The 13619-nt window shown below is 36.9% G+C and overlaps 1 protein-coding gene across 1 annotated transcript in view; it reads right to left on the bottom strand.

The window, feature by feature from the left end:
* The window catches only part of LOC119782907 (adhesion G protein-coupled receptor A3), a 282681-nt gene that overhangs the window by 68068 nt on the left and 200994 nt on the right, over positions 1-13619 (bottom strand). The window contains exon 15 of the mRNA XM_038284112.1: positions 3785-3912. Within this exon, the coding sequence (XP_038140040.1) occupies positions 3785-3912 (128 nt within the window). The remainder of the gene's footprint in view (positions 1-3784; positions 3913-13619) is intronic.

The raw sequence follows: 13619 nt of genomic DNA, 5'->3' as shown, positions 1-13619 counted from the left end.
CAGTTTCATAGTGGTTCAGAGGAAGTCAAGTTAAAAGACCAGGGGTCTCACACTTGGAATTCATTTCTTATTTTCCTGTGGTATAAACAGGTTATAAATGAGAAATCAGCAAAAACAAAGTCATACACTTTATATATTGACTTTTTGTTATTTTTAACTACTAATTTACTGTACAGTACGTTTTCTTATTTCACAAATTTTCCTTTTCTGCACATTTTACAATTCTGTTTTATCCTTTTTAATATTTTCCCCTTGTGTATATATATATACAGTATGCTTTTATTTACTTCATTTTGCTACTGGAAAATTTATGTTTCTCTCCACTGGGGGAATATAAAGTGTTTTTTTTATATTTTAGATTTTTTTATTCTACTTTTTGTGTTGAGTTTCTTGGGAGTGCAGCTTTATGTGTGCTTGTTTCTTTATCTAATTAACATACATAAACGGGGTTGCAAATAAGTCTTGATCCTATTGGTAATTCTTTAAAATTTAACTATTAATCTAAGCTTGTGTGTTAACAGTTCTGACTAAGAATACATATATGTTTGTAAAATTGGAACCTGATTTACCTGTATTAGAAAACTGTGTCATGATAAAGGATGATAAGCTTCTGGTTGATTTAATAGATAAAGTATTTTTTTAGATGAAATGCTATAGAATTATGGATTATACAATATTTTAAAGAATTTAAAAATTAGTAAAGCAAACTGTAAAGACCAGGATTACTCCTTTGACGGCAGCAGTCAGATTTAATATTTGGTAATTGGTCATGACTGTGAACAATTTAGATGTAAATTGTGCCACTTGCTTTCAAAGGATTTTGAGTATAAGGAAATACCTACTGCTGTGATTTTTTTCTTGCTCATACATAATACATAATCATATATTCTGTTCTGAAATATCTTGTAGGAGAAAGAATAAAACAAACACCTGAATCTGAGCGTAAATACATTTACACATCTGAACTTACTTCCTGCTGTTTATTACTGAACTGTCTTTCATTCTGCCCATTTAACACCCGGTCCTGGTGCTTTATAGCTTGGATCCTGTCAGTCTGTTAGAGTGATACTGAAGTGTTACTAAACAGAGATGTGTTTCGGTGTTAGGGAGAGCCTAGTAAGAGATGTGGAGGAGCTGAAAGAGTTTGTCAATGTGAGCATGTTGAAAGAAATGTCATTATACTGTATGAGCAAAGCACCAAGCCTGCCATAATGCATAAAAAATGTGTTGTTCTTTTGGCTCAACCTCAAGCTGACGTTAATGTGTATTTTTGAAAAATTTTGAAAAGTGGTTTGAGCTATGGCTGCAACTAATGATCAAAATGGATTAATCTGTCAATTATTTTTTTAAATAGTATTTGGATAGCAAAAGATTCCTTAAAGAAGATTTTATACTGAATTAATCCAGGTAAAACTTTTTAACTTGAGCCATTCTGGATAGAGCATTTTGACAGACGAAAACGTCTTTTTAATCTTAAAGCTACAGTGTGTAATTTTTAGCGACATCTAACGTCCAGACTGCAGACCGCAGCAACATGAACATCTCCCTCCCACCGCTTCTCCCCCCCAACAGTACGGCGAGCTTATGTGACAAAATGTCTTCCACGACGTCCGCATCACCTACCTTCTCAAGTGATGAGGTTTGTTTACATCGATAATTTTACAGATAGTATTTCATTAGTCTGTGTGCCAATGTTATCTGGAATCTTGAAAGCTGTTTTTGAGTTTTTTTTTTATGAATTTATTTAAAAAACAGGTATTTATTACATTCTCTGTTTTCATCTCATTCATATCAAGCAAAGAAGGTGCACTACCTACTTCCAAACAAATCCATTGGAGTCATGTGTTTATCCAATGATGAACTAAAACACATGCACTTACATAGACACAAATGTGTACATGTTTTACAGGTGCTGGTCATAAAATTAGAATATCATGAAAAAGTTGATTGATTTCAGTAATTCCATTTAAAAAGTGAAACTTGTATATTATATTCATACATTACATACAAACTCATATATTTCAGATGTTTATTTTGTTTAATTTTGATGATTACAAATGACAACAAATGAAAATCTCAAATTCATCATATCAGAAAATTAGAATATTACTGAAGACCAATAAAAACAAAGGATTTATAGAAATGTTGGCCAACTGAAAAGTATGAACATGAAAAGTATGAGCATGTACAGCACTCAGTATTTAGTTGGGCCTCCTTTGGCCTGTATTACTGCAGCAATGCGGCGTGGCATGGAGTCGATCAGTCTGTGGCACTGCTCAGGTGTTATGATAGCCCAGGTTGCTCTAATAGTGGCTTTTAGCTCTTCTGAATTGTTGGGTCTGGTGTATTGCATCTTCTTCTTCACAATACCCCATAGATTTTCTATGGGGTTAAGGTCAGGAGAGTTTGCTGGCCAATTAAGAACAGGGATACCATGGTCCTTCAACCAGGTACTGGTAGCTTTGGCACTGTGTGCAGGTGCCAAGTCCTGTTGGAAAATGAAATCTGCATCTCCAAAAAGTTGGTCAGCTGCAGGAAGCATGAAGTGCTCTAAAACTTCCTGGTATGTGGCTGCGTTGACCCTGGACCTCAGAAAACACAATGGACCAACACCAGCAGATGACATGGCACCCCAAACCATCACTGACTGTGGAAACTTTACACTGGACTTCAAGCAACGTGGATGAAGTGCCTCTCTTCTTTTCCTCCAGACTCTGGGACCTTGATTTCCAAAGGAAATGCAAAATTTACTTTCATCAGAGAACATGACTTTGGACCACTCACCAGCAGTCCAGTCCTGTTTCTCTTTAGACGCTTCTGACGCTGTCTGTGGTTCAAGAGTGGCTTGACACAAGGAATGCGACAGCAGAAACCCATGTCTTTCATACGTCTGTGTGTGGTGGTTCTTGAAGCACTCACTCCAGCTGCAGTCCACTCTTTGTGAATCTCCCCCACATTTTTGAAGGGGTTTTGTTTCACAATCCTCTCCAGGGTGCGGTTATCTCTCTTGCTTGTACACTTTTTTCGACCACATCTTTTCCTTCCCTTCGCCTCTCTATTAATGTGCTTGGACACTGAGCTCTGTGAACAGCCAGCCTCTTTAGCGATGACCTTTTGTGTCTTGCCCTCCTTGTGCAAGGTGTCGATGGTCGTCTTTTGGACAACTGTCAAGTCAGCAGTCTTCCCCATGATTGTGTAGCCAATAGAACTAGACTGAAAGACCATTTAAAGGCTTTTGCAGGTGGTTTGAGTTAATTAGCTGATTAGAGTGTGGCACCAGGGGCCATCAATTTTGAACCTTTTCACAATATTCTAATTTTCTGATATGATGAATTTGAGATTTTCATTTGTTGTCATTTGTACTCATCAAAATTAAACAAAATAAACATCTGAAATATATGAGTTTGTATGTAATGTATGAATATAATATACAAGTTTCACTTTTTAAATGGAATTACTGAAATCAATCAACTTTTTCATGATATTCTAATTTTATGACCAGCACCTGTATATCCTCTTAGACAGATTGTAGGGCTTAACAGCAGCCTAAAGCATCTGACTCACACCCCAATGAGCCCAGGATCTGAGGCAGAGAAGGCAAAAACGACCAAGAGTGGGGAAAAAAAAGGTGAGAAATTATGAGATTATACAATCGTCTGTCTGCTTGTCCAAATGCTGAGGTGAAGTTAATGACTTTGAATCTAAATTATAGAATGCCAGGCTGAAGAGGATTAAACACCGAATGTGGCAGGCATTTTATCCGGTTTGCAAAATTTCTTCTTACCTGTGGTGCACTATGTATGTGATGATGGAGGCAAAGAGGCAGAGCAACATGACCGCTGTGCAGGCATACACGACCGGGTGCAAAAACTCCCCAGGGTACGGGGGGAAAGACAACACCTTCTTCAAATCCTGAAGTGCAGAAAGACAAATAACAAGAAAAATATTGTCACTACCAGTGTCATAATAAAATTGTCAGTGAGTAAAGACTTGGTTTGCAAAATGAAGGCAACTTTGAAAATCAGTCCAAAAAATAAATAATGAGCTCCCAGTATACATATCCACAGAATACTGCTCTGATATGTGTGCTAGTGAAACACAAATGAATCTCAAGGAAATGTCTGTGAGTTTGAATGCTGTCCAAATCGCTGTAAAGGAGAAACAACCGTGTCGAGCGAATAGTCTTCCCTCTGCATTTGCATTAAACATTTTAGGCATTAAGCTGACAATGTTTGCAGGGTGTGAGAATGCAAGAATATCATAAGCTTAGCAGGCTGACAACAAAAACAGCGGAACTAAAAATAGATTAAAGAAAGAACAACTAAGAAAGGGAATATTTTTAATTAATTTCTTGTCACTAGAATTAATTTAGCCAGTGCTGTTTGTTTGTGGTTTAAACTGTGACCTTTACGTTTAAATCCTACAGGATGTAAAGCTGTTTAGAAGTGTTCTGGCCTGCCTTAGATCTACACATAGACAAAAGGGTCTTTGAATTCAATCTTAACCTTTTTTTGCAGTCAATGCACTGTCTGGCACAGGGAGAGGCTAAATTAAGCCATGTTGAGAATTTAGGCTTCCTCATATTGAAGTTGCTAAATAAAGACTTTGTGTTAGGAGAGTGATCAACATAAAAGCTGTCTGTCTCTATCATTGTCTCAGAAAGTAGCTCAGTGTAATATTCCTTCACTGTGTCTATCTAAAACACTGGTGAGCTCGTTTGGGCCTATGAGAGGCTATTATCCAAGTCCAACTTTTTACAAACAACATTGTACAATCTTTTGAGGCTTAGAATTTGTAGACAAAACCTATTGTAGTGTTTTGAGAAAGCCTTTTAAAACCTTTATTTTATTTAGCTTTATATAATATGTCCTTGGTGTATTTTCCTGCTGGAACACCAACTTGTGCTCAAATTTCAAACTCTCTAACTGACATTAAAAATAAGACTCAAACAAAGCACAAACCTATAATTAAATGGAAATGAATGCAACGTCAGGCTTACTGTCCACAATAAAGCCACCCATATATAAACTAGGGTTGTCACGGTACTAAACTTTCAACATATTCTCATTATCAGTTCGTATGATATGTATGAAAAGTTACGCACACTATTTCGTACGTTTTGGACGTTTTTCTCAAAAAAACAGATCAGTGCGCATGCGCAGGCAGACAGACAAAAAAAGCAGATCCACGGAAGGATGTAAAAATGGGAAAAACAGTGCAATAATTAATTATACCTTAGGGTTAGGGTCAGGGTTAATTGTATGTTAAATTCGAAGTTATTAAATGGTGCGTAAGATGCGCATACGACGAAAAAAATGTCCAAAACGTACAAAATTACGGTGCATAACTTTTCGTACGATTTCATACGAACTCATAATGAGAATACACTGAAACTTTTCAACTCGACACCAATACTAAGGAAAATATTCGATACTCGATACCATTTTCGATACCACGAGGATAAAAACATAGACTCCAAAATTCTACAGAAATATTTTCATTAATAAATAAAATACAATACATAAATACAATAAAGGTTGTATGCTGTACACAATATTAAGCAAGCTTGATAAAAAAACTTATAGAATTAAAATGAAGTGTTCCTTCCTTGGAGCTTTGCACACATAACAATGACACTAGCCAAACTGGTTAAGAAACAAAAATAATTCTCAGCAGCTGCACCTCTTAAAAAAAAAAAGTCTGAAACTGAAAAGTGCACAGAATTGTTCAATCACACAGTGTTTTGAAAGTGCATTTACCTCTATTCTGCACTTTAGATGAATGACTGCGTAGGTGCCACTGGTGGTAGCACTGTATCGATACTTAAAAAACGAGTATTGTATCCAGATACATTTCAGTATCGATACTTTTTTGAGTATTGATACTTTGGACAACCCTAATATCAACACAAAATAAGGTACTGATAAAAACCAACTCTCTGCTTCAAAACAGAGTTTATTTGCCATAACAGACCGATTGACCTGCTTGAGCTCAATTAAAAAAAAAGGTTTACTTGGAGAAGTCAAGGTGAGGCTTTCAAATCATAAGGTTGGTTTAAGCTTTAAGGCATTTATCTTCTGTGCTGTGATGAGACACGTGGAACACAGTGGGCCTGCTGTACCCAACATTGTGGCAGAATGTAGCGGGAACTCTATGACACAGGCTGCAAGTTCACAACGCCCTACTACATGTAGAAGTAGAAAACACTTTCAGTGCCTCTTCAATGACTCCTTAGTTATCTAAGAATGGCAGTAATTTATTTACAAGAGTTGTTAAAGATCTGTTAATCATTATATGACCAAATCATAAAATGCCAATAGATGTTTACATTTGCGAACCTTTGGGAATAGTAGCTTTTGCCCATCCTCTATGTTTTACTGTGCAGAACTGTCAGGGCAGTTAAAAATGTTCCTAGGTACAAGGGTACAAAGCAAACAGGCCATGCAGAAGCTCGCTGAGGAGCATTCGAGGAGTTTGTTCAAGCAACACTACTTTGCTTTGTGTCACTGTAGGGACCTTGCACACTTGCAAGCATTAACCAGGCTTCATGATGGCATGGGAGAATCATGGTGTAGTGTTATGTTGGCAGCATTACCAAAGAGGAACTAAATATTGAATGAAGGGCTTCTTCAAGGTTCTTTAAGTTCACTTCAAATCAACAGGTACATTGAAACGGAGAACAAAATGGGCTATGACAAAAGTGTCAAATATAAAAATTGTTAAAATCTGGTAAATCAGGCTTACAAAAGGCTTCAGGAAATCCCAAATTTCTGCCCTTGGGTAGACTAGAAAGTTGTAGAAATAAACAGTAAACGCCCTGTATTTCGCCTTTTCAAGTCCGGAGGCTTGACCAAAGCACTTTACACTACATTCAGTCTCTCACCCATTCATGCCAAACATGATGGTTGTAAGCCACATCCTAGCAACAGCTGTCCTGGGGCTCAGTGAAAGAAGCGAGGCCTCCTGCAACCAATGTGAGTGTCGCCCCATATAAAGTATACGCAACATCTGTGTTCATGCTAGAACATAGGAAAAGCTATCCAAAATTATGTCCAAAACCATGATGACAACTTCAGAAAGTCTATGATCAAGGTATGCTGGTAAGTGATTCTCAGTCATCCAGGTCACAGTCATTCCAAATAAAAGTTAAAAAAATCCACTGGACTTTTCTTTCCAAGTTTGAAGATGTTTTGCTTCCCATCCAGGAAGCTTTTTGAATTCAAAATGTCAGGAATAGCATTGATTTCGAGGCTTAAAAACAGACAACATGAGAACGTGATCAAGGTGCTACTTGTTAAGATATGGTGTTTTCAGATCTCGTGCATATAGTTGAGTATTTACCTTTTGTATAATAAATATCTGTATTATATCAAATCAACAAAGAATTCAAACAGGTATTTATTTTAGAAAATATAAAAAAGATAAAAGGTATCAGAAAATAGACATAAAAGAGGTGCTCCAGGTATGTATAAGTCAGTGTCTGCTTTAGGTAGACAGTTGGTTATACAATCAAAAAGGTCACTAGAGGTTTTTTCCAAGCAGCATTTGATTATAGGGTGATAATGATGGTGGAAAACATTGACTGTGAGTCACCAGGAAGAAAATACATCAAAATGGTTTAACAGGCTTTCTATCCACTGTTAGTGGATGCCATGGCAATGAGGGGCAGTAGGTTAAAAAAATACATGAAACTAAGTAATAGCAATAAAATAAGTTTCCGGCAAATGCCCATATGTTCAACACAACACCATCATTGCTTTGTTAAATATTAGCATAGTGGATTTCACATAGCTATTAAAAATAAATGTAGGAACAATAAAATAAAAGAAATGCTGTCAAGACCTAACAGCTATCCTGGTATATAAGTCTATAATATATGCTATTTGACCATACTGTATTTCTTACATGTGGCTGTATATATCTGGTAGTGAAAACACAATATAAGAAAGTGATTCCCATTTTAAACTGAATTAGGTAGCTCCAGTTTTAACGATTAGCAAGATGCTGTGGGAATAAAGCAGAACCTTTTCAGTTTCAGGATAATGATTTATATACTTTTAGCTCAAACATCACTTAGAAGCATTAAGCAGACAGGAAAAAAAAAACTTTTTACAAAAGGAAAGGCAAATAGAGCTAAAATACGCAGAGATGTAGAATGTGATGGCAAATGATGGGAGCTTCAACAAAACAGCTTTAGGTGAGATGGAAAGAAGGCATATGGTTTCTAGGCACACAGTGTGATATTCGCTGGGCTTATATTGTTCATTGAGGATGTCTGTTTGTCAACTTCTGAGTCCTAAGCCAATTCCCAACTGACAAGGTTGGGGAATCACAGATTATTTTACTACGAACGAGTTCTTGAAAATGTTCTGAATGTTTAAAGCCATGTGATAGTATATTCTCCTTTAAACAAACACAATTTTTTTGTTTTTTTTTGGGAGGCGGGGTTACATTTTTATATTTTTAAAAATTTATGCTCTGTTTTGAGTTAGCATAGAATGTGACCTTAGCACTTTTCTATTATAATTTTATTCTATTGTTTTTGTCTATCTAGTACTATAATGGAAAACCAACTATGACTAAGTGGATTGTTATTGAAGAAAACCTGTCTTATTACACAATCTTCTTCAGATTCTGTTTAAAACATGTCAACAAGCAGAAAAGAAAATTGAACAGCATATTCAAACCAACAGGAATTCCTCAAACATGACTTCAATGTCAGGAGTCAAGAGGTCATAATAGATTCTAAAACCACATTAAAAGCTTTGATTTGTAAGCAAACTCTGCATTAAAATATAAAACATAATAAATCAAGAATAGCTCAACAGTTCTGAAGTCAAACTTTTGGTAACTGCTTTAAAATAACCCACTTTAAAGAGTATCTGACCAGAGTTATCAAGATTTCAGCAGCTGTTACTATGCTATATATATAAATATTGTTTAAAACCGAGGAATTGTTTTAGCATAATAAAAATATTTTCTCTGAAAAAAAGCAAATCATCATGAAAAAGCTTGTGAAATCTGAAGGATTTTTTTTCTTCCCAACATCTTAGCTAAAGCTGTGCCAACAGAAGGAGTTAAGTAGTTAAAGCACATATGTTCCACAAGTTTTATTGGACACATTTGGCACAGTTTGGCCCAAAGCACCAATCTGTGCCAAATGTTTTTTTATTATTATTTTATATACCTCATAAAAGGAAATATGGTGAAATAAAAGTGTTGATTTCAATACTAGGACTCTTTCAGCATATGACATTGCCTTTTACCATGATTTACCCTATCAAATGAATACACAGATTAATATAAAAGGAAATAAGAAGTAAACATGATAAATTGTACCATTTGGTTTCAGCCGTTTCTTGGTTGAAGATTAATTAACATAGCGCTGTAAATTGACTGAGCTCCAACAATATTTATTAGTTGAAACTACTCATGCAACAGCTGAAAATTTTGCAATTTAGCCTTATTACATTCTCCATCCTTATGGTACCCTGTGTAAACATGAAGACAAAGTACTGAAATAAATATAAAAAAAATTGTTCTGGTAGCATAATCTATGATCCCATAATCCTTAACGATAATATAGACAATGCAATGTCTTTTATTCTTTTTTTATTTAAAAGCTGTAAAATCCTCCAACTAGTCATCTAATACTACCTGCCTCCCATGGATCTGTTAAATAAATCTCGATGAAAACAAAATTTAATAGACTGTCTAAATGCAAGACACGATTTATATAAATACTACATGCAACATTTCCATTGAAATGGTTAATGGCCTGTACTTATAAAGCGCTTTTTCAAGAGAGAGAACTCGACCAAAGCGCTTTAAACTACATTCACTCATACTCGCTGATGATGGCAAACTACATAATAACAACAGCTGCCCTGAGGCTCACTGACAGAAGCAAGGCTGCCATACACTGGTGCCAGCAGGCCCCCCGAAAACCATCAGCAGGCAATGCAGGTGAAGTGTCTTACCTAGGACACGAAACTGAAAGCAGGAGTCGGGGCTTGAACCAACAACCCTCCAGTTGCAGGGCAAACTCCTTCATCCAATGCCACTGTCGCCCCATGAAAAAAATCTCAGGATACTTATATCTTCCACACAAGTGTGTTTAATTTGTGCTCTCATATTTAATGTGAATGTCAACAACATTTTATTACAGTAACATAACAACAAGGACTCCATTCTTGAAAAGCCAGTTCAGACCACTGCTCCTTCCTTACATAAAGCAAAGTATCTTCCCTCAGACTTTGTGAGCATATTAAAACTTGAAGGTTAATTAACAAACTATTACAATCAATCAATCGAAATTAAATTGTATGTCAAAGGAAAGAAGGGGTATTTATGCCACTCTATAGGAGTGAGGAGGAGATATCATTTCATTAATAACATACTATTCAGGCAAGTGGAGGACAAGGTAGCATCATTTGGCTGCACAAAACGTTAAAGGATGTACATTTCTTCAGCTCTCTCATCCTAAATGCACAGACAACAATAGCATAATTTGATGAGCCTGTAGTCACATTAAGGAAAGTAATTACATCTCAGCCACTCTTAGACCCAGGAGTGGGTCCATACTGAGTGTTCAGAACAGTCAGACTAAACACATCTCTAAATTTGTTATTTGTTTTTGCACATAGGCACATGAAAAAAATGCCTTGGGGCTGTTTTAGGGAAATCTGATAAATGTCGGAGTGCTTCTATTCTGAATAAAGCTTGGTGCAAGTAAAAGCACATTGTGATCAAATTATTTATAGCTCAAATAAACATAGCATTCAGAATAATTTTTTTCTTCTAATCTTAGTGCATTTGAATCCAATCAGGGAATTTTGGCCACATAAACAAAGTATGTGTCATAAACCAGCTAAGAAGCAAAGAGCAGTGCCTGTCGAGCTACCATACAGACTCAGGTTAAGGCTTCATTGTTGTCCTGCTTAAGGCTACATGGTTTTTTTAACAGCATGGGAACTAACCTCTGACGGTGGTCATATCAAAACAAATGTAGGGTATTGCAGTGCCCTGCTGTTTAAAATGGAAGGATGGATGGATGGTGTGAAACAACAGTTGCACACAATTAAAGTGGGAAAAAACGCACTACTGGCTGATCCAACATTAAAGTAATTTCATTAAAATATGTAAAAATGAGACTGAGCATTGTGTGTGGATTCAACATGCCTATATGACCTCCCTACAACACCTTGGCATGCTGCTGATGAGGTGGCAGATGGTCTCCAGAGGGCTCTCCACTCAGACCTGGACAAAAGCATCCACCAACTCCTGGACTGTCTGTGGTGGATGGATTGGGACATGATGCCCCAGATGTGCTTAGTTGGATTCAGGTCTGGGGAAGGTGAGGGCCAATCCATAGTTTCAATGCCTTCATCTTGAAGCAACTGCTGACACATTCCAGCCACGAGGCCTACCATCATCCTGCATTAGGTGAAACACCAGGGCCAACCGCACCAGCATATGGTCTCAGGTTCTAATCACGGTGCCTCATGGTAGTCATGCTACCTCTTGCGAGCACATGGAGAGCTGTGCGGCCCTCTAAAGAAATGTCGTCCTCATCATTACTGATTCAATGAAAAATTGGTCATGATGAAGGAGTTTTCAGGCAAGAGATCGCTCTCCATAGTGCCTTCAGACTCTGCCACATCTGTCACATATGCTCAGTGTAAACCTGGTTCCGTCTATAAAAAGAGCACAGGGCACCAGTGCCGAAATTGCCAATTCTTGAATTCTCTGACAAATGCCAAGCTTCCTGCACAGTGTTGGGCTGTAATCTGTGGATGCCAGGCCCTCATACCAACCTCATGGAGTCAGTTTCGAACTGTTTGTGACACTCATCCTGGATGAGCTGCACTACCTGGGCCCCTTGTATGGGTTGTAGAGTCTGTCTCATGCTTCCACCGGCGTGAAAGCACCACCAACATTCTAAAGGTACCAAAACCTCAGTCAGGAAGCCTAGGTACTGAGAAGTTGTTTGTGGTCCCCACCTGCAGAACCACTCCTTTATTAAGTGTGTCTTGCAAAGTGCAAATAATTTCCACCTGTTGTCTATTCCATTTGCACAACAGCATGTGAAATCGATTCTCAATCAGTGTTGCTTCCAAAGGTGACAGTTTGATTTAATTAAAGTTATAGTGTGTTGTTTATGTGTTCCCTTTATTTTTTAGCAGTGTATAATACTGTGTTTCGGTTCGAATCAAAGGTGATGCCATATTTGGTTTTGAGGCTAATTCCATCTGTTCTTTTTTTTTTTTTTACTCAACTAACATTTCTCTTGCTCGCAACTCTTTAGTAAAAAGAGACAGAGACAAAAGGGAAACAGACTAGTATGCAGACATAAATAATTTAGCTCATTTAAATGTATCATGCAATTAGCTTTTATTGTACGATTAATTAATTTATTGTCTATTGTGAAAGGACAAGATGATCATTTGTAATGTATATATTCTAAAGCTGCTGTCTCTTTCTTTTGGTAATCTTCACAATCCTTATGTCTACTATAATCTTTTTTAAATGAATTTATGCAAATCAAAAGTGAAAGTTTAACATTTTTCATTAAGATAATGAAATTTCACATTTATTCAATTGATTTGTTTTTTCACACACTTTAACCAGGAATACTAACAGGTATAGGGGGTTTTCTGCCCAGCTGCTTAAACCCATCATTCACTATAATACATAGTCTGAAACACACTGAGCATTTCTGTTCTGCAAATGATATGCTGATCAAAAGCCAACCAAAAAGTGTTATTGAAATGAATTATATCACCCTGCCAGGCATGCTTTTCAAAGATGAGCAGAGTTATTTGAGTTACTGGTGCACAAAAATTCAGTATCTATTTTGTATCATAATCAGTTTATAATTGTTTATAACATTTGTTAGAATGTAAGAGCACTTATTAACCTTTTTTTATTACTTGGTGGAAAAAAGTTATCAAAAAATTATGTATTATCTATTTCAGACCATGTCTGTCCTATCTCAATGAATTGGTATATGTGAGTAAGTGAAACAGCACCACTCGTAGTGTGATTTATGTACTGCTTGAATGAGGGCATGATATGTCAGGCCTCAACACAGCCTGACAGTGTGAACGATTCATCATCTTATTCATACAAGTTATGTAATTAGCGGCACAAATCACACCATACACCAAGCAGCAGGCCAGCACAGCAACGAATCTCGAATCAGTCACAATAAGAGTGAATCAGAGCCTGAACTGTAAAGTAGAACCTTGTTCCCTCTGAAATTAGTGGATTAACATGGGTTTTTTAAACATGGGTTGACCAGCTAACAATCAGCATACTCCTAACTGGCAAGCTGCATAGCCTCTGTCTTCCACTGCTGTGTGTCTGCTGACGCCCTCACTCTGGGATAGCGTTGATGATGTAACCAGTGTGACAGAAGCCAGGCAAGTAAACAATGGAGAGCCACATAGAAGGGAGCCAGCACGTAGTAAGTGTACTTTATTTTTTTCGTTCTTTTGTCCCTCTGAATCTCTCTTACCAGTGCCTCGCCATATATATGCAATGCAGGCATAGTTGTTTTGGCTTTTTAAATCAGTTTCAAGTCGATTTTGACTCAGATCCCTTGCCAAATAGCTCAA

This window comes from Cyprinodon tularosa, unplaced genomic scaffold (genome assembly GCF_016077235.1).
Source record: "Cyprinodon tularosa strain WSP-4 unplaced genomic scaffold, ASM1607723v1 ctg199, whole genome shotgun sequence".
In the NCBI taxonomy this organism is placed as follows: domain Eukaryota; kingdom Metazoa; phylum Chordata; class Actinopteri; order Cyprinodontiformes; family Cyprinodontidae; genus Cyprinodon; species Cyprinodon tularosa.
This window is presented reverse-complemented; position numbering and strand designations above follow the sequence as displayed.